The sequence below is a fragment of the Protopterus annectens genome, chromosome 6.part1, assembly GCF_019279795.1.
Source record: "Protopterus annectens isolate FY-2018-M chromosome 6.part1, PAN1.0, whole genome shotgun sequence".
NCBI classification, from domain to species: domain Eukaryota; kingdom Metazoa; phylum Chordata; order Ceratodontiformes; family Protopteridae; genus Protopterus; species Protopterus annectens.
Genome location: NC_056738.1, coordinates 335,792,070 through 335,818,553, shown reverse-complemented (window position 1 = coordinate 335,818,553; position 26,484 = coordinate 335,792,070). Strand labels below are relative to the sequence as shown.

General features: G+C 42.6%; 1 protein-coding gene across 1 annotated transcript in view; it reads left to right on the top strand.

Moving 5' to 3' along the window:
• MTA2 (metastasis associated 1 family member 2) overlaps window positions 1–26,484 on the top strand; it is a 1,757,597-nt gene that overhangs the window by 1,074,034 nt on the left and 657,079 nt on the right. The window contains exon 15 of the mRNA XM_044075372.1: window positions 3,766–3,931. Within this exon, the coding sequence (XP_043931307.1) occupies window positions 3,766–3,931 (166 nt within the window). The remainder of the gene's footprint in view (window positions 1–3,765; window positions 3,932–26,484) is intronic.

Below are 26,484 nucleotides of genomic sequence, written 5' to 3'. Positions count from 1 at the left end.
TATATATATAGCTATATATATATATATATATATAGAGAGAGAGAGAGATATATAATTTTTTTTTTAATGTAATGGTGTGTGCGTGCACATTCATCTCTGTGCATGTATACATGAATATATACGCACACACTTCATTAGCATTGTTTTTGTCACTTTTTCAAAACTGGTTTAATACTAGTGGATGTACTTAAAACCAGGTACATGAGACATCTTTGTTCTGCCAATTCTGTATCCAGTAGTATATAACACAACCCCTATTCTAGGGATTATTTTTGAATTACCCTTAGCATAATATTTAGCTAAAGCATTTGCAAGTACACCTTTTAAAATGTCAGGAAGCTGCTCTGAAATTCTCTAAATTTCTGTTACTTTTACCTATATAAAACAAATTGCAAATCATTTGATGGACTTTTCTGTTGAGCACAATGCAAAACATTACAAATAATTTTCGTTGCAGGATGTATAAAAACTCTACATTTCAATATATATTTGTAAAAAAATTATAGCAGGAGGTTTCTCATTTACTTTCATTGTCTATTTTCACTATTCTCGCACTATTCTGCAATTCTTTAAAATATGACCTCATTAGTTCTATTAAATTTAGTAACTTGTATGCTATCAGATGTAGCATTTGCCTTCACCACAGGGTTAGGCCAGGCTCAGAGGGAGTGTCGTCCACAGTGGTAGAAGGAAAAATACACAACGCAATTGGACAGGACAAAAAGGGGCATGAAGAGGATAAAGTGGATTTTTGGAAATCTGGAAGAAAGTATGTGTTGGTATTATGCAAGAAGCCCATAATTTCCCAAAGGAGGATATGTAGAAAGATTAAAGGAGAAATTAGAGAAAGTAAAAGTACCTCTGCAAGAAAAACTGGCAAAAGCTACAAGTAAATGTCCACATTCATTGATGCAACAAATCAAAGAAAAAGATCATGTAGATGGGGAAATGTACAAGACAGAAACATGGGATATGGAAAAGTAAAATGATACTGTGCAGTATATGGAAAGGAGAACGCCAAACTAAACGATAAAAAAGCAGCTCCAAAAATATTTGAAAACTGCATGCTGAGGTACCATAGTGATTGAAAATTTCACAATACAAAAAAAAAAGGATTGCAAAGGGGGAATAGAATAGAAAATGAGGTAACAAATTGAGACTGAAGTGATGGACCATCTGTGAGGTATAGGGGTTAGTGTGGAAGCTCCAAAACAGGCAGTGTCACAACATGGTGAACCAGTTGGGTCCCCATATAGTAGAACAAGGGGGAGATGTTTTGGAGCCTACTGTAAGGGACTCCCATGAAAGACCAGTTGAAATTGCACAAAAAGGGAAGAAGCAGAAAACAGTGGCAGTTGTGACACAGGTAATACTGTGGTATTGTGGGCCACTAGCTCCCCTGTAAGGAGGAGGAGCAGCAGGTGAAGCATGTTGCATCTGGAGAGGATTTGCCACAGTATAATTTGGAAAACTGTAGGAAACGGAGAGCAACAAAGATGCTGTCAGTCCAAAATAAAATTATATAAAGGAAGACCTGCTTGATTTAATGGAGATGGTTGGCCTTAAAATAGATTAAATAAATGGATTACAGAAAGTAAATAAGACCCAAAATGTTGACTGATATAGCAGATGACAGTAATCATGGCTGTTAAGAGAAATTCATGCAGTGTAGCTTAAATGGGATGTCTTACTGTGCAACTAAACTAATGAAAGGATAGTGTTACCACAAAAAATGTAGAATAACAAAGGAAGAGAAGAGAATTGGTAGAATGCCACAATGGAGCCATCAAATGGAGAAAACTGTAAAGCAGTTGAGAAGTATCACTATTAGAATATAGAAAGTGGAACAGATCACCAAAAGTACATGTAAAGATGGATGTGGTAAAAGCAATGCACAGTATCAAAACAGATCAAGATGTATTGTATGCTATTTTTAAGAATAAAGGTATGCAGATAAATAAAGAAACCTACTAAAGAAGCATTTCATTGATTACCCAAAATAGATTTATGAAGAATTGGGAACAAAGCAAAAGGAATGTAAACACCACCGAAAACGTAATGCGTACATTTTGATGAAGTATTTATAGCATACCTCTCAACCTGGAAACTTCAAAAATCTGGACAAAGGCCCATGAAAAACGGGTACAAATCTGTGCGCTGATTAACATAAATTTGCACACATAATTATGTAACCCTGCCCACTCCAGTGGACTTGTGGGATGCTAATTTTCAAACTGAAGAACAGACAACCAAAATAAGCCCCCCCCCCCCCCCAGACCCTGTAGTAAATGGTAACCATTTTTTTGAAATGTGTAGCAATGGTTTTCACTGGGAAGGGAGAAGATGAACTTTAGGGTTTTGTTTTTGGTGACTTGCAGCATGTGGGTTTTGTGGTAAAAGTAGGGCATTTACTGGTAAGCAATATTCTAATCTTAGCAAAAGAATGTGATAGTTTGCTACTAGGACCTGCTGAAGTCATTCTCTATGGCCTACTGATCAGTGACGTAGTTAGTTTGTGCTGCCTGGGGCTGTTTGAGTTTGTCTTCCTTCCTCAGCTCCCCTACCTCACAAAGTTATGGTCAAATGGGACCCCCCATCAACAACCTTCCCACCTGCAGCCATTCCAGTCCCATTACTTTGCTATTTTGCCTCATTTATCATAAACACTAATATCATACTGCTTTACTTGTACAGTGATTATCTGGATTTCATTTAAAACTTATGTTTTACATTTTATAGCACAAACGCTAATAGACATCTGCTAAACAAAGCAATACAACTGTCTCACAATGAGAATAGATTGTTTTAAAACCTCTCTGCTGTTGAAACTCGCATTCATTGAAAAAGTATTGAAACCCACATTCAAAATGCATCTGGCCAGTGGCAAGTAAAGATTACCTTTGGGCTGTTTTCAAATCATAGCATAAGCAGCCCTAAACTTCTCTCCTCCTGAAGAACTATGCAGCACAAAAAATTTGGAAAAGGCCAAAATTTATCGGGGGGGGGTCCAAAACCAGGGACACATTGTTTGTATAATCTTAGAAAAGTTACTGGAATAAAATGTGTTACCATGCATTTCCTGAAATATATGAAGACAAACTTAAATGGCTGTCATTTAGTAAATTAGGTTCTCACTGATTTGCCAGAAAACCACAAATTTTACGAGGAACAGACCTGAAGTATGAGCCAACTAACTGAGTCATTTGTCACACATAAAGTACAAATGCAGAATCACGCACAGCTGTGAAAGCACTGCTGTTCAGCCACATATGCAGAAGCCAGCTAAGTACAAAACACAAATGCCGTTCTGAGCAGGTGCCGTTTCAGCTAAGTATAAATCTGCAGAGTACAAAACAAATGCCGTAACCATTTCAGCTAAGTAGTGCACACACACCCTATGAATCTGCCCAGTTGTGAAAGCACGGCTGTTTCAGCCGCACATGCAGAAGCCGGCTAAGTAAAAAAAAAAAAAAAAAGCACAAATGCCGTTCTCTGAGCAGGTGCCTTTTAATCTGCCAAGTGCAAAATGCTGTTTCAGCTATGTAGTACACACACCGCTTATAAATTTGCCTAACTGTGAAAGCACTGTAGTTTCAGCCACTCATGCAGAAGCCAGCTAAGTAAAAAACACAAATGCTGTTCCTTTAAGCAGGAGCCGTTTCAGTTAAGTATAAATCTGCCAACTCAAGTACAAAATAAATGCTGTTTCAGTTAAGTACATACCTCCTATATTTTAAAATCTGATAACTTTTTGTACTTTTGCAGTTTCAACACACAAATCATTACTTAAGGAACAGGCAATCATACATTTATTTACCTGGAGGTGGAAGACGAGCCAGGGGAAGTAGTAGTAGTAGAAATATACTTCATGATGTGTCGTTGATGACTGAGTCTGACTTGACCATTGCTACTCACCGCTGCACAACTCCAGGTCCAACTGAGACTGCTCTGCTGCTTCCTGGGTACAAGGACAAGGTTAATTCCTGAGCACCACTGCCTGTGCCTGCCTAAATCTAAACTAAATAAAATATTAGCTGAGCTGCAGCTTGGAATGGAATGAACAAAGCAAAAAAACAAAACAAAAAAAAAAAACAAATACACTTTCTGTGCCTGTCTCTGTCACTCTGAGACTTTAACTGCCTAGATCTAACTCCGAAGAGCTGACTGACCTAGTGGCGCACCCATGATACGGCGCAAACATATACCACTCAAAGCCCTCAGCCGAAATGCTGAATTCTGGCAGGCTGGTCACGATGCTGATGTCATCACGCATGCCTCTGCACACGATATCAGCAAAAAAAAGGCCAAAAAACATTCAAAAAGAAGCCAGGAAAATAGGAAATTGAGGGCCACTTGTAAATTTATGGCACCCCATTATTTAGATCTCAAAACCGGTAAATGTCGAGGAATTCGGTACGGTTGAGAGGTATGATTTATGGGGAGACCCTGTTGAACATAAAGCCAAATTAGTGTGAGTTAAAGAAACAGTAAGGGGCGCTAATGTAGAGGTTATGAAATTAGGATCAAGTAATAACCAGAGAAATTGAGACAAAATTGAATGTTCTAACTGGAAAGCCCCAGGTCCATTTGCAGTAACTATCTTCTGGCAAAAATGAACATCATTACCCAAAGATTTAGCCCCGAGTAAGAATTACTTGTATGCACATACTAAACAGACACCAACCTGGTTAAGAACAGGATAAACAATACTATTTAAGGATGAACCTGTAAGCAATTCTAAGAATTTTAGACAGTAACTTGCCTTTAGGCAGTATTCAAATTATTTACTGGAATTAATGCAAACAGTTTATAGTCATCTAGAATAAAATTAATTATGGAAGTAGAACAAAAAAGTAATATTCCTAGAATCTAGCTGTGACATTGATAAATTACAAAAAAGCATTTAACAGCATCTCACATTGCTGATTAATGGAATGCTTATAGATGTACAAGACTCACTGCAAAATGATCAGATGTTCCTGTTACCCTGCTGCAGTCATCACACTTGGGTTATCCTGCCGTCAGGCGTTCCATTCCCGCAGTCGGCCCGAATTCCAAAGTCTTGGTCCGGCGTCAGTTGCTGTGGCTTCTTCCCTGACGTCAGTGCGCCAGGGGTATATAAAAGGCATCCAACACCATGTTCTTCAGTCTTTCTTGCCGCGCGGTGCCTGAAGCAGAAGTAGTTCGCAAGTGCCGGTCGGCTGACACCTGAGATTTTTTTTAATCGAATTTCAGTCCGAAGTCTTCAATAAAGCTAAGTACCTTTTCTTGCCTCAGTCCGATGTCAGAAAAAGTTAACAATTGCATTTCTTGTGGGAAGCAAAATACCTCATAAGGACTTCCATTCTTATTGTATTCCTTGCCTAGGCCAAGACCACGACGTCACAGGTTGTCAGTTTTGTGCTAGATTTAATAAACAAACTATTAAACGCTGTTTTGACTTCGCACGACATTACTTTGGCAGGAAATTTAATTATATCATGCCGTCGGAGCAGCCGACTACCGGCATGCATAAAAAACGCAAGGATAAGGACAGGCAACCTAGGAACAAGCCAGACTCCGAGGCCTCTGCTGGGCCTGTCACCGGTTCTCTGGTTTTCAGTGAGGCGCCTACGCAGCCCCTGACAACCGTAGAATTGAAACCCAGTGTACTAGGCTGTCGCAGCCATCTTCATTAGGCCCTTCTGACACCGGAGGAGAAGGAGATCCCGGTGCAGTAGAAACACCTTCGGTTGCAGAAGGTGTCTTGAGACAGACTACACTCACCATTAAATCTTATGCTAAGCTTAAAACTCCATTAAAACCTAAAAAGACTGTACTTCAGTCTCCAGTTCAAGGCCCCATGCCTAAGAAACAGATGCTTAAGATGGCTGAAGATTTGATTACCTTAATCAGGGGTTCACATCCACCTCCAAATAAAAGACCAAGTCAAGAGGAGGATTTTGCTTCCTCTGACCAGGTTTCAATTTCCTCAGACTCTTCTGAGGGAACAGGATTACGCTTTTCCCCCTTATGAAGACTCTGCTGAAGACTCTTCCCTCAGCATCTCCCCCTGAGGACTACTCCTTTGGGGAAACTTTACATACCATGAGGGAACATTTCCACTGGGAAGGCCAGGACTACTGTGATTCTAAGAAAAGGCTCCGAGAGTTCCTTTTACTACCCCAGCACAGACCACTTGCTATCCCTCCAGTTTTAGACATTGTGGATGATGTTTACTTGGAGTCTAGTCTAAATCCAGACTCTCTACCTCCTGCTCCAGCCAAACCAGACAGATACTACAGAGTACCTGACTCTCACAAATTCCTTTATAAAAGCCCTGTGGCTGACCCAGAAATAATTTCCCAGGGTCCCAAAGGAACTAAAGCTTCTATGGCTAAAATCCTGTGCCCTCTGAAAGGGATTCCAGAGCCCTAGATAGATGGGGAAAGAAGATATACACCTCAGCTACTCTGGCTATGAGAGCAGTAAATTGTCAGTTTCACATGCTGAAATATCAGCAATTCCTAATGTCTCAGTTAAAACAAAAAATGAGCACACTTTCTGAACAGTCTGAATGCAAGGAAATGCAGGATCTGTTGCATGCAGCTGAACAGGTGGGCAAACATACTTTACAACGTGGATTTGATTCATTGGAAGCTTCCTGTAGAACAGCTGTTACTGGGTCTGTCATACGTAGACATGCTTGGTTAAAAGAACAAACCCTACCTGATCATGTTAAAGCAAAATTATTGGACGCACCTTTGCAGCAGGATGTATTATTTGGTGTCAAAGCAGAAGAGGTTTTAAAGAAAATGGAGGATATGGCAAAGTCTGTGCAGACGGTCAAGGATTTTTTTACAGGAACAACCCCCTTGTTTCAGCAGAAACTGGCCAACAAAAAACTGGTCCTTTCCAGCTTCTGACAGATCACAGAGGGGCAAATACAGATGCCCAAGGGGCAGAGGTCAGTCACAAGGCCCTTACAAACCTCGCCAATGGGGTACTGCTACCCAGAAAGGAGGAGAAGACAGGCCCCAAGCTAGTAGAAGACAAACACAATGACTCAATCCTCAAACTGCCAAGCAAATCTCTCTTGGCAGCTCCCTTGGGAGGAAAATTAGCACTTTTTGCAGACAACTGGCACAACATCACAAAAGACAAATGGGTCCTAAACATTGTATCACAAGGATACAGATTCCACTTTCATACCTTGCCAAAGATCAAAGGAATGCCGAACCTGCCACGAAATCAATGGGCAGAGGCACAAAAACAAATTACAGCTCTCATGGGCATGAGAGACATTCAACAGGTACCTACACAGGAGCAAGGAAAAGGATTTTACTCAAGACTCTTTCTAGTCCCAAGAAAGGACAAAGCATGGAGACCCATTCTGGATCTTTCAACTTTGAACACCTATCTGCAAGTACCAAAATTCAAGATGCTAACACTACAGCAGCTTCTTCCCATGCTGGGCAAGAATGCTTGGCTAGTAACGTTGGACCTCAAGGAGGCATACCTGCATGTCCCTATCAGACAAAATTGCAGAAGATACCTCCTCTTCATTCCAGGTTCAGCCCATTATCAATTCTCTGCACTGCCCTTTGGCTTATCTACTGCACCCAGGGTCTTCACAAAATGCCTGGCACCAGTAATTGCATACTGCAGACAGAGGAATTCAAATATACCCATACCTGGATGACTGCCTTATTCAAGCAAAACGCAAGGACGTTCTTTTAAAGCATCTGGCATTTGTCAAACACCTTCTAAGTTGCCTAGCGTACACAGTAAATGACAAGAAATCAAAACTAGTGCCCTCACAAAACATAATATTTCTGGGTGCCAGCTTGAATACAATGGCCCAGATGGCTTATCTCATGCCAGACAAGCAACAACAGCTGACTCAGTACTTCAAAATAATGGCAACAAAGACCCAACTCCCTGCAAAAAAAATTCTGCAGGCCTTGGGATTCATGGCATCTTGCATACTACTAATACCATTTGCAAAACTGCATATGAGGAAATTACAATGGTACCTGAAAAGCGTATGGACTCAACACAGCCACAGCTTGGAAACAATACCACCACTCATTCCCTGCCTACAACAGGAGTTTCTATGGTGGGCACAGGCATGTCACCTCAACAAGGGTCAGCCGTTCATCTTACCCACAGCCAGGCAAACTATGACAACAGATGCATTGGACTATGCCTGGGGAGCACACATGGCAGGATGGTGCATTCAGGGCAAACGGACTACAGATCAAAGGCATCTGCATATCAATCAAAAGTACATGCTAGCAGTACAGAATGCCCAAACAGCTTTCAAGGACCTCTTACACCCAGGGCAACTAATAATAAAGACGGACAATACCACAGTAATGTGGTACATAAACAAGGGGGCACACATTCCTACCCTCTATGCAGGCAAGCAATGACCTTGTGGAACACAGCACTGTCTTGCCAAGTTCAACTACAAGCACAGTTCCTGCCAGGAAAGAAAAACACATTGGCAGACGACCTAAGCATAAACATCATGGATCCCCATGAGTGGAAACTAGATCCACAAGTATTTGCAATGATAACTCAGAAATGGGGATGCCCAGACATAAATCTGTTTGCCAACCCCCAAAACTACCAACTTCAAAAATTTTGCACAAGGACATTCCACCCACAAGCTTGGAAAGTGGACGCCCTCTCATTCAGTTGGAAAACATCAACAGTGTATGCCTTTCCTCCACTGCCTCTTCTAGCAAAGGTACTGCTGAAAGCTAGATTAGAGAGGCCACAAATGATACTCATTGCACCAGACACAGATCCTCCTTTATTTTCACATCCACTCCTACGACAGTACCTCAGAGGGGCTAAGAACATAAGACCGCCCAGGAGAGCACAAACACTTACTTGGGATCTCAACTTTGTTCTGGAAAAGCTTACACTGCCGCCCTTTGAGTCAGCTTTTTCTGCTGATTTAAAATTTCTTTCATGGAAGACTGCCCTGCTACTAGCAATAACTTCAGCTAGAAGAGTCTCAGAGCTACAGGCACTAATGGCAGTGGAGCCTTTCCTTATTTTTCATCAAGACAGAGTCTCTCTACGAACTAACCCTTCCTTTATGCCAAAGGTGGTGTCCAGTGTGGCCCTAAACCAAACCATTAATTTGCCCACCTTTTTCCCAAATCCCCAGAACAAAGGAGAAAAAGACTCCTGCACTCTTTGGACATTCACAGGCAATTACGTTACTACTTTGATAATACTAAGACTTTCAGAAAATCTGACCAGCTCTTTGTAGCCTATGCTGCAGGATCACAAGGAAAACCTATCTTAAAACAGACCATTTCAAAATGGATAGGACATTGCATACGTTTCTGCTACACGCATCATGGGAAACCGGTACCTGCTGACATTAGGTCCCACTCCACCAGGGCTACAGCTACAACAGCAGCCTTTCTCAGGGGGGTGCCAACCAAGGATATTCTGGAAGCTGCAACTTGAAGTTCAGTGCACACCTTCACCAAACACCATCACTATATTCGAAGACTAGAGCTGGTTTTGCCACCGCAGTTTTGCAGGGCCTACTAGCTTGTTCTAACCCTGTTTAACTCCACCACCCATCCTTAGCATTGGGATTCAACCCAAGGGTGATGACTGCAGCAGGGTAACACGATGAACATAGTGCAGTTTTGTACCTACCATAAATGTAGATGTTCGAGTGTTCACCCTGCTGCAGTCCAGGTTACTCTCCCTCCATCCCCTCTGAACTAGCTGGACTTACCTATACCATTCTATCCTATACAACCTCTGTGGTGTATTTGCTTGTGCCAGAAGGTATTTTTTTTTTATTTTTATATGTACATTTTTATATAGCAATATATATATTTTGCTTACCTATTGGTGGGGGCACCTGACATCTAGGGCAAGAAAAACTGAAGAAAATGGCGTCTGATGCCTCTTGTATACACCTGGCGCACTGACGTCAGGGAAGAAGCGACAGCAACCGACGCTGGACCAAGACTTTGGGCCAACTGCGGGACCGTCTGACGGCAGGATAACCCAAGTGTGATGACTGCAGCAGGGTGAACACTCGAACATCTACATTTTTGGTAGGTACAAAACTGTACTTTTCTGATTAAAAGGGCAACTAATTAGGGCGGCCCGGATGTCAACTCTATACAGTGACTTCTTGACTGAATGTCAATTTTTAGTTACTTTATTCACAGAGAGAGGATACCCACTTGATTTCATTACAGATATCTTTCACGAAGTTAGATCTAAAAGAGATAACAGCTTTATAGTACCAATTCTACAAGCAAAAAATATTATTGATGATGATACAACAAGATTCCAAATAATAGACGAGGAGAGACAATTTAATAGTAACTGGGAGAACAGTACTAATACTTTTAACATTGAAAATATTAATAATAATAGCAACAATAAAAAAATACCAATTGTTATATTACAACATACAATATGGAAAGTGATATCATTAAAAATATGCTATATAAAAATTGGTTATTAATTCAACAAGACAAAAACATTAATCAAAAATTTCCAGAGTACCCATTAATTGTGTTTAGGAAAGGCCAAAATATTAAAAATATCCTTGAGTGTAGTAAAACAAACAACTTCAACTATCGTGTAGGAATGACAAATTGCAACAGCTATAATATGTGTAAACACATGCTTAGCGGCGAATATGCTACTATAAACAGTAACAAATATAAGATAAAATATAAACTTAATTGTAATTCAAAACTAATAGTCTATGTAGCAACGTGTACTTTATGTACAGCGTTCTACATAGGAAAAACTGAACGCCGCCTTAAAGACAGGGTTTACGAACATACATATGCGATAGCCAATGCTAAGATGGAAAACGCATTGGCAAAACACACGACCGCTAATGTAGGACACAAGTTTAAATTTACAGCCATAGATCAAGTTGTAACTGATATTAGAGGGGGACCATATAATCTTTTGTTAGAGGAAAGAGAACTGTTCTGGCAATGGAGAACAAATTCTTTTTCCAAACCAGGACTGAATGAACAATGTAATATTTTATGTCTATTAAAGTTGAAAAGTTTATTTAGATAAGTACTATTTGTAATATTTTTATTAAGATTTAATGGCATTTAATAGTTTAGTAATAATTTTAGCATAATCTAACATAGTCTTAATATATACTGATAACTAACATAGCTGTCACTACGTTTATAGACACCACTTTAATCAACTATGCTTCACTAAATTCTTAACATATAAATACATACAAAAATTTTTTTTTAAAGTTTTATATAGTTTATTTAAATATATTATTTTATGTACCTTTATAAAATAATTTATATATGTGTGTGTGTGTGTGTATATATTGACTTTTATCAAGTTTGTACACGGGTGTGTATGCGTATTTTCGTATACCCGTACGCTGTATGCACATATACATGTGCGTGTATTTGCATACAGAAACGCTGTTCCTTTTACCCATTCTTTTATACACATACATTTATATATTGTATAAAACTTTTATATATCAAAAGTATATTTTTTTTAGATTTGCAGCAGCATTTTAAAACTTTATGCCTTTTAAATAGGCTTTTAAATATATACATTTCCAACGTTACTATACTGAGGTTTGTATTTGATATGTGTATTACTTTAACTGTTAATTGTTCCTATAAAGGAAATGACGTTAAGTTATAAAAGAAGAACTTATACTTTGTATTTTGGTCTGAAGAAGTTGCTCCAATAGAGAGCGACGAAAAGCGCTTTACATTTATTAAAGAATTTATTCCTTGGTTCCTGCTGTTGGTTTGTGCCAGAGGAGTTCTTATTTTCATCAGTTTGTCGCATTTTCAGAAGCTTCTCCAGAAATTGACAGAACAGGATTCTGAGGAATCTGACTATTCAGATTTTGAAGAGGAACAGCAACCTCTGACTGCTTATGAGGATTCAGATGCAGAGGAGTCCATCCATCTCTTCTACCTCCCCTCCAGAGGACCTTTCCTTTGGGGAAACCCTTCACACCCTCAGGGAACATTTCCAGTGGGAATCTCAGGACTTAACCCAGTCTAAGAAAAGACTGAGTTTCTGGACCTGCCCCAGCACAGACCCCTGGCCATCCCCACTATTTTAGAAGTGGTGGATGATGTTTTCCATGAATCCAACTTAGCCCCTGATGCCTTCCCACCTGCTCCCAGTAAACCTGGCAGGTATTTAGAGTACTGGATTCTCACAAATACCTGTACAGAAATTCTGCTGCAGACCCAGAGATTATTACACAGGGCCGTAAAGGAGCTAAGACTAGTTCTGCCAAGAATCCTATTCCTTCTGACAAGGATTCCAGAGCTCTGGACAGATGAGGTAAAAAAAAGTATACACCTCTGCAACCCTTGCTATCAGAATACTCAGTTGTCAGTTCCATATGTTAAAATGTCAGCAACACACTTTGGAACTATTAAAACAAAAGATTTCTATCTTTCCTAACTGTGCCAATTCAAAAGAGTTAGCAGATTTACTGCACTCTGCTTGTCAGGTGGGCAAACACTCATTACACTGTGGATATGATGCCCTAGAAGCCTCCAGCAGGGCAGCAGTGTCAGGATCTGTCATTAGGAGACATGAATGTCTGAAGGAACAACCCCTGTCTCTGATCATGTCAAGTCTAAACTTATTGATGCATCACTGAGTAAGGAGTGCTTGTTTGGAGTAAAAGCAGAAGAGATGCTTAAAAATATGGAAGACCAAGCAAAATCTATGCAAACAGTAAGATTGCTTTCAGGTTCAACCTCCCAGGTTCAGCAGGAACTTTCCCCTCTAAGCACTGGTCCTTCCCTGCACCTAGTAGACAATGACAAGGTAAGCCCCGCAGGGACAGACCATGCAGGCCCCTATCCCAGGGCCAGCAGAGAAGCAGACAGTCTACCACTTCCACCCCAAAGGCAGGGAGTTCTAAGCCACCGTTCTATGGCAAAAAATCCCAATGACTCCCCCTCCCTTCACTCGCCAAAAGCTAGGAGGAAGGCTCTCCCTCTGCAAAGAGAATTGGTTTTCTTTAACAAAGGACCAATGGGTCTTAAAGATGATTTTTCAGGAATACAAATTCTCCTTCAGCGAACTCCCAATTCCAAGAGGATACCCAGATTTTCCTCCAAATCAGTGGGCAGAGGCATTGAAACAGGTCCAAACTCTCATATCCTAGGGGGCAGTAGAACCCATCCCCTCGGATCAAACGGGCAAAGGTTTTTATTCCAGACTATTCCTTGCTCCCAGAAAAGAGGGCACCATTCTGAACATCTCCCTGGTGGTCCCCAGATTCAGAATACTAACTTTGCAGCAGCTGCTACCTATGCTGACAAAAAATGCCTGGCTAGTGACCCTAGACCTAAAAGATGCTTTCCTCCACATCTCCATAAGGGAATCCTGCAGGAAATTCCTGCACTTTAGAGCAGGATCACACCACTTTCAGTTCTCTGCACTACCCTTTGGCTTTTCTACTCCACCCAGAGTATTCAAATGCTTAGCCCCGGCTACAGCATTTTGCAGACAGAGAAATATGCAGATTTACCCTTACCTGGATGACTGCCTCATTCAGGCAGAGTGCAAAGAAAAGCTGCTCCAGGACCTTTTCTTTGTCAAATCCCTCCTAACTTCCCTAGAGTTCACCATCAACGAGAAGAAATCAAAGCAAGCTCCCACCAGGAAGATCATTTTCTTGGGAGCTCTGCTAGACACCGCATCTCAAATGGCCTTCCTGTCCTCAGAAAAGCAGATTCCTGCCTCTCTACTCTACCCAGCTGGCTTCCAGAAGTCACCTCACTGTGAAGAAGTTCCTGCAAGCCCTGGGGTACATGGCATCCTGCATCCTTCTAATTCCTTTGGCCAGGCTTCACATGAGAAAACTTCAGTGGAATCTAAAAAAACCTTTGGTGTCAGCGCACTCAGTCTCTAGAGACTTCTCTCCCTTTGATCCCATGTATAAGGGCCGAGTTTCTCTGGTGGGCGGAGGCCTGTGCCAAGAACAAGGGTCTTCCCTTCATCCTCCGCCCTAATGGCCAGACCATCACCACCGACGCCTCAGACATTGCTTAGGGTGCTCACCTAGCAGGCAGGTGCACCCCAAGGTCTTTGGGATGCCCAGCACCTTTCCTTACACATCACTCAGAAAGACATGATGGCAGTACAAAAGGCTATGACATCCTTCAAACCCCATCTCAAGCCAGGGGTTCTCCTTGTAAAACCAGACAGCACCACAGTAATGTTGTATATCAACAATCAGGGGGGGACCCAATCTTACCCTCTATGCAGGCTAGTCATGAACCTCTGGCTGACAATCGCCTCCATGGGTTTACACCTAATTGCCCAATTCCTACCAGGGGTCAGCAACACCCTGGCAGACCAACTAAGCAGAAACTTACTGGACCCCCACAAGTGGCAGCTCCACAGGGAAATCTTTCTGCAAATAACTCAGGAGTGGGGAACTCTGGAGGTGGAGCTCTTTGCTTCGCACGTCAACCACCAGCTGCAAAAGTTCTGTACCAGGGAGCATCACCTCCTGGCGTGGAAACCTTGACCTTCCCCTGGAACTCTCTCTTTGTGTACGTGTTCCTTCCTCTGCCTCTTATTCCCAAGGTACTGATCAAAATAAGGGAGGAGAGACCAAAGACCATCCTCATTGCTCCAAATTGGCCCAGACAGCACTGGTACCCCTTACTGCGCAGCCTGACCTTACAGCCCCCCAAGTAGCTTCATCTTATCGCAGACCTCTTGACCCACGTGGGGGGGTGCTGCATCCAGACTTAGACTATGTCTTTCAGCAGGGCTTATACTTTAAAATCTAACAAGGAGTCCCTGTTAAGCAAACGGGTCCTAAACATTATAGAGGCCAGAAGGCCCAGCACCAGAAAATCTTACTCCGGGAAATGGAAAAGATTCTGCTCCTGGAGCCAGTCAGCGGGGCTTCTAATATCAGACCTCCCAGAAGGCCTGCCACACCAGCCTGGGACCTGAATTATGTTTTAGAAAAGCTTACCTTACCTCCTTTGGAACCTGCTGCTTCAACAGAATTGAAATACCTCTCCTGGAAGACTGCCTTCCTACTAGCCATCACCTCAGCCAGAAGGGTTTCAGAACTTCAGGCACTCATGGTTGTTGAGCCCTTCATCATTTTCCATGCAGACGGGGTCTCCCCGAGGACTAGCCCCTCCATTATGCCCGAGGGGGTATCTGATGTGACCCTCAACCAGGCCATACACCTACCCACCTTCTTTCTCAACCCTCAAAACAAGGGGGAAAGAATTCTGCACTTGCTAGACATGCACAGACAACTCTGATACTATCTGTACCATACTAAACCCTTCAGAAAAACAGACCAGCTGCTTGTCAGCTTTGCCCCAGGTGCAGAGGGGAAGCCTATTTCCAAGCAAACCATTTACAAGTGGATATCTCACACTATCCATTTCTGATGCAGACTACATGGGAAACCCACCTAAGTCTTTTCATACCCATTCCACTAGGCAGCCTCCACTTCCACAGCCTTCTTTAGATGAGTCCCCGCCAGGGACATCTTGGAAGCTGCCATCTGGACCTCTAGCCATACCTTTACAAAGCATTACCACCTACCTCTTTTTTCTAAGTCTCCTCAGCTTTGGGAATTCTCCCACAGGTGATGACTGCAACAGTGAAACACAAAGAACATAGTACGGTTGTGTACAGTTGTGTACATTTCCATAAATGTAGATGTTCAAGTGTATTCATTATTGCAGTCCTGGTTTTCCTCTCGCCATCTCCCTTGTATCCTCTTCCCCTAGGGGGACATGAGCTTCCCATGGTGGCTTTTAGCCACCAGGACCACTTTATCTTATTTCCTTGTGTTTTTGACAGGTTAGGGCAAGAAAAACCGATGTAGTGACATCAGCTGCCTTGCTTTATAGCACTGATAGCCTGACATCAGACTACAAGCGACTGTAGCAGACACAGAAAAACATTGACTCTGGTATTCGGGCCGGTCAAGGGCTACCACAGCAGGGATAACCCACAGATGATGACTGCAACAGTGAATACACAAACATCTACATTTATGGTAAGTGTACACAACTGTACTTTATGGTAAGATTTTACACAACTTTCCTTTACCACTGGGAGGCAGCTTTCAACATCACCTTTTCTGTGGCAGTCAGTACTTCAGATAAGTGTTCAAAGCTGCAACATAAACCATCTGTAGTTTGACCTTAAATAATATCTTGTGTTGGTGCTTGTGGGGTAGATGAAGCTGTTTAATGCACCATCTTAAAAAAAGCAATGTTTTGGGTTTCTTCCAAATAAGGAAATCAAGGCATCTGCTCAAGGCTATTAATTCCCAAAAAAAGATTTGTCAAGCCTGAACAAGCTCCAGTCTCATACAGGATGATGACTGTGAAGGCACTTCCATTTATGTTTTTCTCTTGGTAATTTGGCCTTGAAATATGCCTGTTTGTACATGTCAGTAAGGTCACATTATAAGAACATACCTTAGATTTCAGAGCTTCCATTTGGGCTTTCTTTGGTACCCAGAGATTTTACAAAATGTTTATTTCCAGTATTTACATATAGATATCCGACAACAAAGCACTCAAATTTTTCCATGATCAGTCAGTTGTCTCTTAGTAGTAAAGACAAGGAAGCTGGTATGCTTAAGTTTGCTGTTTTAATTCTGCAATCTTTGAGAGTAACTATAAACTGCAGGTAATAATTAACATTAAGAGCTGTCATAGTTAACTGTTCTGACTATGTTTCCAACAAGAACAGAAGTAGACCAATCCAAACACTTCTGATTGAACAAGTCCATTTGTGAATGGCGTATGCTGTACATCAACTTGCATCTTGTTGGCCTTGTACACAATGCTGCATGAGGAAAAATATTCAGTAACATCTGGAATGTCTCTGCAGATTCCTAAATGGTTACAGAACTTCTCCAGGGAGATTATAACACTATCTCCAGTAACCATATAACATCTGACAGATGTATTCCAGTTATCCTTTGCAATCCCATTTCAGCATCAGTATAATGATACTAGTCTTAAGCAGCTGTCTCCAAATGAGCTTGAAAGAAATGGAAAGTTTTTTAAGAGCGTTAATGTACACTAAATCTTTAATTCCGGTTACCCCCCAGATCCCACAGACAACACAGCAGTTAAGTGGTGTATCAACAGGTGAAAAGGAATCCTAACATGGCAACTTTCTTAGTCTGGGTTTAGATTTGGACCAAACACAACTTGAGCAATCAACAATGTAAGTAGTACATCAGCTAGGTTGGTAAGAGCAGGTGGTAAGTTTGCAAACATTTATTTGAAGAATTTTGCAAAAAAATGTCCTGCAAAATCTTCAGGCTGGCATATTACAAACATAGGGCTTTCCATTAAGCTCCAAGATTTTATTATACATTTTGCTTGTAGATTGTCTTTATGTACTGTTCAAGTACTGAAGATGCATAAAAGTATAACTTAACTGTTAAGTTGTGCATGTGCTTCTTGGTAGTGCATGGCGAGCCTAAGACAAGAAATTCTCTGGTGACAGTACTAACAAGCATTGTTGTAATCATGCCATAAGCCTTTTGTATGATTGATGAAACATTTAATGCATTTAATTTGGAACTAATTGTGGTACCCACCGTTTAAAATATTTATTTTAAAAATAAATGACAGCAGTGATTCTTTTACCATTTCATCTGTTGACTATTTTCCACTCTCCCAATGTATATTACTACATATTTCATTTTTTTTTCAGTGAGAAGTCTGCACATATCAGATATGTTACATTTATATAGTAACCAATTAGATGTTCTTCGTCTCCCATTGCTGCAGTCCTTACATATGGGTATTCCGCTGTCCACAATCGGCCCGAATACCAAAGGGCTAGAACCGGCGTCGGTCATCGGCGCCCGAGACTGACGTCAGTACGTGCCAGTACAAATGCGCATGACCGACGCCATAACCTCAGTCTTTCTTGCCGCGTGGTCCTAAGCAGAAGCAGCATTTGCAAGTGCCGTTCGGCGTTCTGGAATTGTCGGTTTTCGAGTTTCAGACCGGAGACCAAGTTGGGCTAAGTACCCGTTGGGACACTTTTGTCTTTTCTTGCCTCAGTATTGACGGATGTCAGAAAAGTTAATAACTGTATTTCTTGTGGGAAACAGATTCCTCATAGGGATTACCATTCACTCTGTATTCCTTGTTTGGGGCCTGAGCACGGCGTTGTTGGGTGTCGCTTTTGTGCTACTTTTAACAAGCATACTATTAAGCGTCGGTTGGACTGTGCTAGGCTGGTGTTTGGTAAGCGTTGTAATTACAACATGCCGTCGGATTCGCCGACGCCTAGTTCTTCTAAAAAGCAAAGAGAAGTCTTTGCGGTCCAAACAGGATGAGTCGTCCACTCCGGACGCCGGTTCTGGAGAACCACTGACTACTTCAGCGGCTCCTTCTGAAAGTTTACCTGAGTCTCAAGGGGAGCCTTTGTTACTACAGGAAGTGGCTTCTCCTGTGTTAGGCCAGGCTGAGGGTGCTTCTCTGATGTCAGTGGTTCCCTCCCTCATAGGGTAGTTAGGCCTCCTCCTTCTCAAAGCAAAGCCCATTCTAAGTCTAAGTCTGCCCCTGCTGGTGCTAGTCCCCAGGGTCCAGCTCCTAGGAAGCACATGTTAAAGATGGCTGAAGATTTGATTACTTTAATTAGGGGTTCTATGCCCCCCCCCCCCCGAAGAGGCCCAGGGTAGAGACAGAGTTGGAGGGTTTGGTTCAGTCTTCCAATGAGTCAGATTCCTCTGTAGAAGAACTTCAGGATTTCCCTCCCTATTCTGATTCGGAGGCTGAGGACACTACTCCCTCTGCGTCCCCTCCAGAAGATTTTTCTTTCTCTGAGACTTTGCATTCCATGAGGGAACATTTCAAATGGGAGGGCCAGGATTATTCTGATTCTCGAAAAAGGCTAAGAGAATTCTTGTTTTTGCCTCCGCATAGGCCCTTGGCTATTCCCCCTGTACTGGATGTTGTTCAGGATGTATTTTCTGAGGGCTGCCCTTAACCCAGATTCTCTGCCTCCTGCCCCGGTTAAACCAGATAGATACTACAGGGTTCTGGAAGCTCACAAGTACTTCTATAAGAGTCCTAGGGCTGATCCAGAAACTATTACTCAAGGCCCCAAAGGTGTTAGGGCTTCTGTGGTTAGGAATCCAGTTCCTCTGGACAAGGATGCTAGGGCCCTGGATAGGTGGGGTAAAAAACTGTATACCTCTTCTACTTTGGCTATGAGAGCTTTAAATTGTCAGTTTCATATGCTCAGGTATCAAAATTATTTGCTGGGCCAATTGAAATGTAAAGTAGATGCTTTAGCTGAAGGTATTGAATGCAAGGAGCTTCAGGAATTAGTGCATGCTTCAGACCAAGTTGGTAAGCATTCTTTGCAGTGTGGTTTTGATGCTTTACAGGCTTCTTCCAGGGTGGCTGCTTCTAGTTCAGTTGTTCGCAGGCATGCCTGGCTTAAAGATCAGACCTTGTCGGAGCATGTTAAGGCTCGAATTATGGATGCTCCTCTGCAATCTGATGTTCTTTTTGGCCCTCCAGTAGAATCAGTTTTGAAAAAAATGGAGGAAAAAGCTAAGTCTATGCAGACAGTTAAGGACTTTTTACAGGTTCAGCCCCCTAAGTTCAGTAGGAATTGGCCTGCTAAGGGATGGTCTTTCCCCTCTTCGGATTATCAATCTAGGGGCAGGTTGAGGCGAGGTAGAGGTAGGGCTTCCTCTCAGGGCCCTGTTACTTCTAGGTCTTTGAGTTCTTCTACCCCTTCTGCTGGGGAGGGCAGGGGTCAGTCCTTTCGGAAACAGACCCAATGACCTTTGTCTTCAGCTGCCGGACTCTGCCTTGCTGGCAGCTCCTCTAGGAGGAAAACTGGGACTTTTCAAAAGAAATTGGCATTTGGTTACCCAAGACAAATGGGCATTGGACATAATAAATCGAGGCTACAAATTTTATTTTCACACATTCCCTCCTTTCAAAGGTATGCCGGATGTGCCTCATCAGCAAAGACTGGAAGCACAGGCACAAATTTCTTCTCTGCTTCAGTTGGGAGCAATACAGGAAGTACCTTCTGCAGAAAGAGGCACAGGGTTTTATTCCCGTCTTTTCTTAGTGCCAAAGAAAGGAAATACTTGGAGGCCAATTCTGGATTCGTCCATTCTAAACACCTTTCTGGAAATTCCAAAATTCAAGATGTTAACACTGCAACAGCTGTTACCTATGCTGGGCAAAGATCACTGGATGGTGACTCTGGATCTCAAAGAGGCCTATCTTCACATTCCTTTCAGGCCCAGTTGCAGAAAATTCCTGAGATTTCGGAATGGGAATTTACATTATCAGTTCTCTGCATTGCCCTTGGCTTGTCTACTGCGCCCAGGGTATTCACAAAAGTCCTGGCTCCAGTAATAGTTTTTCTCAGACTAACAGGAATTCAAATTTACCCTTATCTGGACGACTGTTTGATTCTGGCTCAAGGCAAGCACGAACTTCTTCAACATCTGCAGTATGTAATGACAGTTTTAAGTTGCCTAGGGTATTCTGTGAACGAAATAAAGTCCAGTCTAGTACCCTCACAAGAGATGTGTTTTCTGGGTGTAAGACTGAATACAGCTGCTCAGATGGCATTTCTTACCCCGGACAAACAAAGAAATCTTCACCTATACTTCCAACAGCTATCAGTAATGTCCAGGCTGACTGCAAGGACAGTCCTTCAAGCCTTGGGGTTCATGGCATCTTGCATTCTAGTACTTCCCAATGCCAAACTGCATATGAGGAAGCTACAATGGTATCTCAAAAGCGTTTGGACTCAACACAGCCACGATTTGGACACTGTCATTGGATTCTACCTTGCATTCAGAAAGAATTTCTGTGGTGGGCTCAGGAATGTCACCTAAACAAGGGCTCTCTGTGACCCAACCAGAGGCAAGTCAGATATTGACGACAGACGCCTCGAGTCAGCTTGGGAGCTCATTTCAGAGGAAAATGGATTCAAGACCTTTGGCCCCAGAGCTACTTCACTTGCATATCAACATGAAAGAGATGCTGGCAGTTCAATTTGCTTTGGAAGGATTCAAGAGCCTACTTCAACCAGGACTGGTGTTGATTCGAACAGACAACACAACTGTCATGTGGTACATCAACAAGCAGGGGGGAACTCATTCTTACCCTCTTTGCAGACCAGCAATGCTGTTATGGGAAACTGCTTTGAATCTGCACATCACTCTTGAGCACAGTTTCTGCCAGGAGCACAAAATTCGTTAGCAGATGTTCTGAGCAGACAGATTGTGGATCCTCACGAATGGAAATTGGACCCTCAGGTATTTCTTCAGTTGACCAGGGCTTGGGGAACTCCAGACATAGATCTGTTCGCTTCTCCTCTGAATTTCCAACTGCCACTGTTTTGCACAAGGCTGTTTCATCCAAAAGCCTGGAAAATAGATGCACTATCCTTCAGTTGGAGCAACCTTCACGTGTATGCTTTTCCTCCTTTGCCTCTTCTTCCAAAGGTGCTGTTGAAAGTCAGGAGGGACAAACCTTGCATGATCCTTATAGCACGGTATTGGCCTCGTCAGCATTGGTACCCTCTGTTGAGGAGCTTAATTCATGGAACACCTTGGCCATTACCACAGATTCCTCACTTATTGTCTCAGGAAAACAATCATTTTCTCAATGTCAGGGTGCAATCCCTACACCTGACAGCCTGGCGCATTCTGTTTTAGAGAAGGAGGGCCTTCAGCTCCCTCAACAAGTTTTGGATGTTATTTTGGAAGCCAGGCGTCCTAGTACTCAAAGTTTATGCTGATAAATGGAAGAGATTTTTTCTTTGGAGTTCAGCTAAAGGCTTTGATGTCAAATTGCCTAATTTGAGTTGTACATTGCAATATTTGACTATTTTATTGGTCAAGGGTTTGTCCTTCTCTTCTGTAAAAGTGCATGCTGCAGCTATTTCTGCTCACTATGATTGTGACCCTCCTTTATTTTCACATCCATTGGTTAAACAGTTTCTTAGAGGGACAAAGAATATAAGACCCCCACGGAGGGCTCCTACTCCTACCTGGGATCTTAATTTTGTTTTGGAAAAGCTGACTCTGCCTCCTTTTGAACCTGCAGCTACAGCTGAATTGAAGTTGTTGTCTTGGAAGACTGCTTTTTTATTGGCTGTTACTTCTGCTAGAAGGGTATCTGAATTACAGACCCTCATGGCAGTGGAACCTTTTCTGATTTTTCACAAGGACAGAGTTTCCTTACATACTAATCCTACTTTTCTGCCTAAAGTGATTTCTAATGTGGCATTGAACCAATCTATACATTTGCCTACTTTTTATGCTGACCCCAAAATGAAGGGGAAAAAGTTTTGCATTCTTTGGATGTACATAGGCAGTTAAGGTATTATTTGTTCAGAACCAAAGAGTTCAGAAGATCTCAACAATTATTTGTTTCGTTTGCTTTGACTTCACAAGGGTAAGCTGTCTCGAAACAAACTATTTCCAAGTGGATTGGCCATTGTATTGCTTTTTGTTACTCTCATCATGGAAAGGAGGTTCCAGTTGGGATCAGGCCTCATTCTACTAGGGCTACGGCCACCTCTACTGCTTTTTTGAGAGGGGTAGCTACTAAAGACATTCTAGAGGCAGCTACTTGGAGTTCTGTACATACCTTTACAAAGCATTATCATTTACTGCTTTATTCTAGGTCTAGGGCTGGGTTTGCCACTGCAATCTTACAGGACATGTTAGCAGCTCCTAATGCTATTTAGTTGGCCAGCCTCCCTTTTTTCCGTTGCTCTGGGATTCTACCCATATGTAAGGACTGCAGCAATGGGAGACGAAGAACATAGTACAGTTTTGTACCTACCGTGTTGGTGTTCGAGGATCTCCATTGCTGCAGTCCAATTTTCCCTCCCTCCTTCCCCCCTTTTCTTTTTAGGTTGGGGTTTGGGTGGTGTTTTTTGCATTCTGACGTCTGAGGCTATGGCGTCGGTCATGCGCATTTGTACTGGCACATACTGACATCAGTCTCTGGCGCCGATGACCGACGCCGGTTCTAGCCCTTTGGTATTCGGGCTGATTGTGGACAGCGGAATACCCATATGTAAGGACTGCAGCAATGGAGATCCTCGAACATCTACATTTATGGTAGGTACAAAACTGTACTTTTTGTTATGCAGCATATTTTACAGTCATGTAGATAGAAAAGTGTTAGGATTACACAGAAGAGAATATGAGATCCACTGACAATGTTAGCTCCACTGTCTGTTCCTCTGAAGTCAATAGTCATACATTTGTAACAAGAATGTCCAACAAATGCTTGTGTATGCTAAGTGATGACTTGATGATGAGAGTTGCCCTTGTATCAAAAGTACATATGTAAACCAAAAGGAGACGGGGGGGAAAATGACATTGGAAAGGCTGCAGTTAGTTCTTGAATCACTCAGTTATGTGGATTACTCCTGTTGTCAAATTAGGAGGGCCATAGTAATTAAAGGAGAGTTCTGGATGGGTGCATTACACTAATGATTTTGTGTGGGTAGTGCAGGCAGAAGATGACCCAAGAGGGTTTGATAGGCCTTTTGTGCATCAGTCTTTTTGTGAGGCAAATATTGCAGTTGATTTCTTGGTAGTTTTTCATTCAGTACGTAGTTTCAGATTTACTATCTGCGGTGATGGTGCTGCAGTAGCGTTGTCGCCTCACAGTAAGACATCCTGTTCGATTCTCAGCTAAAGCGTCTTCTGTGTGGAGACGTGCGTGAATGGGCATACCTTCGTTGAAGGTTGTGCATCAGGGCTGGCAATTCAGTATGTAAAAATGTACTGCCAGTCATTAGCTGACCAGAGTTCCACTGTGGCAACCCCTAACCAGGAAAAGCCGAAAGATGCAACAACAACCTAGTTTCAGATTTACCCCATTACTGATATGAGATGTTTTATCTGCTGTAAGCCCGATGGTCTTCGTGTTTCACTGTTGCAGTCACATTTGGGTTATCTGCCTGCAGGTAGCCTTCAGCCGGCCTGAATAGCAGAGTCTTGGATTCCTGCGTCGGATGTGGTCTTTTCTACCATGACGTCAGGTCGTCAGGGGTATAAAACATGCAGCTAATGCCATTACACCAGTCTTTCTTGCCGTGCGGTGCCCGAAGCAGAAGCAGTTTGCAAGTGCTGTTTGGCTGCCTCCTGAAATTTTCGTTTTCGAGTTTCAGAACCGAAGTCTTAAAAAAAAAAAATACTCTGTTGGGGATCTTTTTTCTTGCTCCAAATGATGTCGATAAAAGTTAACAATTGTCTTACCTGTGGAAAGAAGATACCTCAAAGATTTTCATTCGTACTGCATTCCTTGCTTAGGCCCAGACCACGACGTCCCTCACTGTCGGTTTTGTGCCTTGTTCAACCCCCGAACTATTAGTCTTCGGGCTATCCTTGCAACAAATTATTTTGGTACTCTGCATCAGTACTCTGAAATGGCTTCGTTAAGCCATCCGACTACCGATCTTCCGAAAAAACATAAAGGTAAAGACAGACACAGACAGCATTGGTCCAAAACTGCCGAATACGCTTCTGTTAAGTAGTCACCAGTCCGCCGGTACTCAGTGAGACACTTTCGCAGCCCCTGATACCCACTACCTCAGATTCACAGGCCTCTACTGAGACCCATTCAGAGTCCGGTATGCCGTGAGATGCTTCTTCGACTATGGAACCTGTGGATGTTTCTACCTTGGATGGGTCCAGAGCCACTGTGCGGCCACCAGCTTCTGTGGGTGTATTCAGGCCTACAGACTTGCATTATAAACTGACGCCATCTTCTTCATCCAGGCCTAAAACTCACACCACGCCTAGAAAACCAACGTCCAAACTGCATGCTCAGGCTCATATGCCTAAAAAAACAAATGCTTAGAAAGGCTGAAGACCTTATTACCTTAATTAGGGGAAGCCAGCCTTCCCCCTCTAAGACACCTAGAGCTGATTTTCCTTCTGATTCTGATCAGGAATCTGAGATTTCTCTTCCTTCTGATTACCAGGATTTGCCTTTATCTACCTATGAGGATTCTGGTGCAGAGGATTCCATTCCCTCTGCTTCCCCACCAGAAGGTTTTTCTTTTGGTGAAACCTTGCACACACTTGAGAAGCATTTCTGCTGGGAAAGCCAGGATTACTCTGACTCCAAAAAGAGGCTTAGGGAATTCTTATTCCTTCCTCAACACAGGCCTTTAGCTATCCCTCCTGTTCCGGACATTGTGGATGATGCTTTCTTGGAATCTAGCCTTTCCCCTGACACTTTACCTCCAGCTCCCAGAAAACCTGATGGGTATTAGAGTACCTGACTCTCAAAAGTTTCTCCTCAAGAATCCTACTGTGGATCCAGAGACCATTTCCCTAGGACCTAAAGGCATTAAGGCTATTGCTGCCAAAAATCCTGCCCCTTCTGATAGAGATTCTAGAGCCTTGGACAGATGGGGTAAGATGGTATACACTTCTACTACTTTGGCCATTAGGGCTTTAAATTGCCAGTTTCATATGTTAAAGTACCAGCAGCATATTATGGGACTACCTAAACAGAAAATGATGTTGATTCCTGACTGTGCTGAACACAAAGAATTGCAGGATTTAATACATTCTGCAGAACAAGTTGGTAAACATACTATGCAATGTGGTTTTGAGACTCTAGAAGCATCTTGCAGGGCTGCTATCACTGGGTCTGTACTTAGAAGGCATGTTTGGCTTAGGGAGCAAAACTTGCCCGATCATGTTAAAGCTAAATTACTGGGTGCTCCCTTAAACCAAGACTGCTTGTTTGGCAACAAAGCAGAATTCATCCTCAAAAGGATGGAGGAAAAAAGCTAAATCTATGCAAACAGTTAGATTTCCTACAAGTACAGCCTCCCAGATTTAGTAGGCATTGGCCTTCAAAGAATTGGTCCTTTCTGGTCTCTTCCAGTCCTTCTCGGTCCAAACCCAGGAACAGCAGACCACCTAGGTTACAGTCTCAGGCTGCGCACAGGCCTAAGCAGTGGGGGGCTCCCACTCCCAAAGCAGGGAGTAGTAAGCCACCCCCTACGGTAAAATGGCACAATGACTTAACCTTAACCCTTCAAAGCCCTGCTCAACTGCCTGCTCCTTTAGGAGGAAAGCTCGCCCTGCATGCAGAAAACTGGGAACTCCTTACCCAAGACAAGTGGGTTTTGAATATAGTTTTCCAAGGATACAGATTCCACTTCCACACCCTACCAACCCCAAACAGTTGGCCAGACCTACCCCCAAATCACTGGGCGGAAGCCCAACAGCAGGTTCTCTCTCTTCTAAGTATCAGGGCTATTCAACCTGTCCCAGCAGAACAAAGGGGACAAAGATTTTATTCAAGACTTTTCCTGGTACCCAGAAAAGACAGCTCCTGGCATCCTATCCTGGACCTCTCTATTCTAAACACCTTTCTGGTAATCCCAAAATTCAAAATGCTAACACTTCAACAGCTGCTT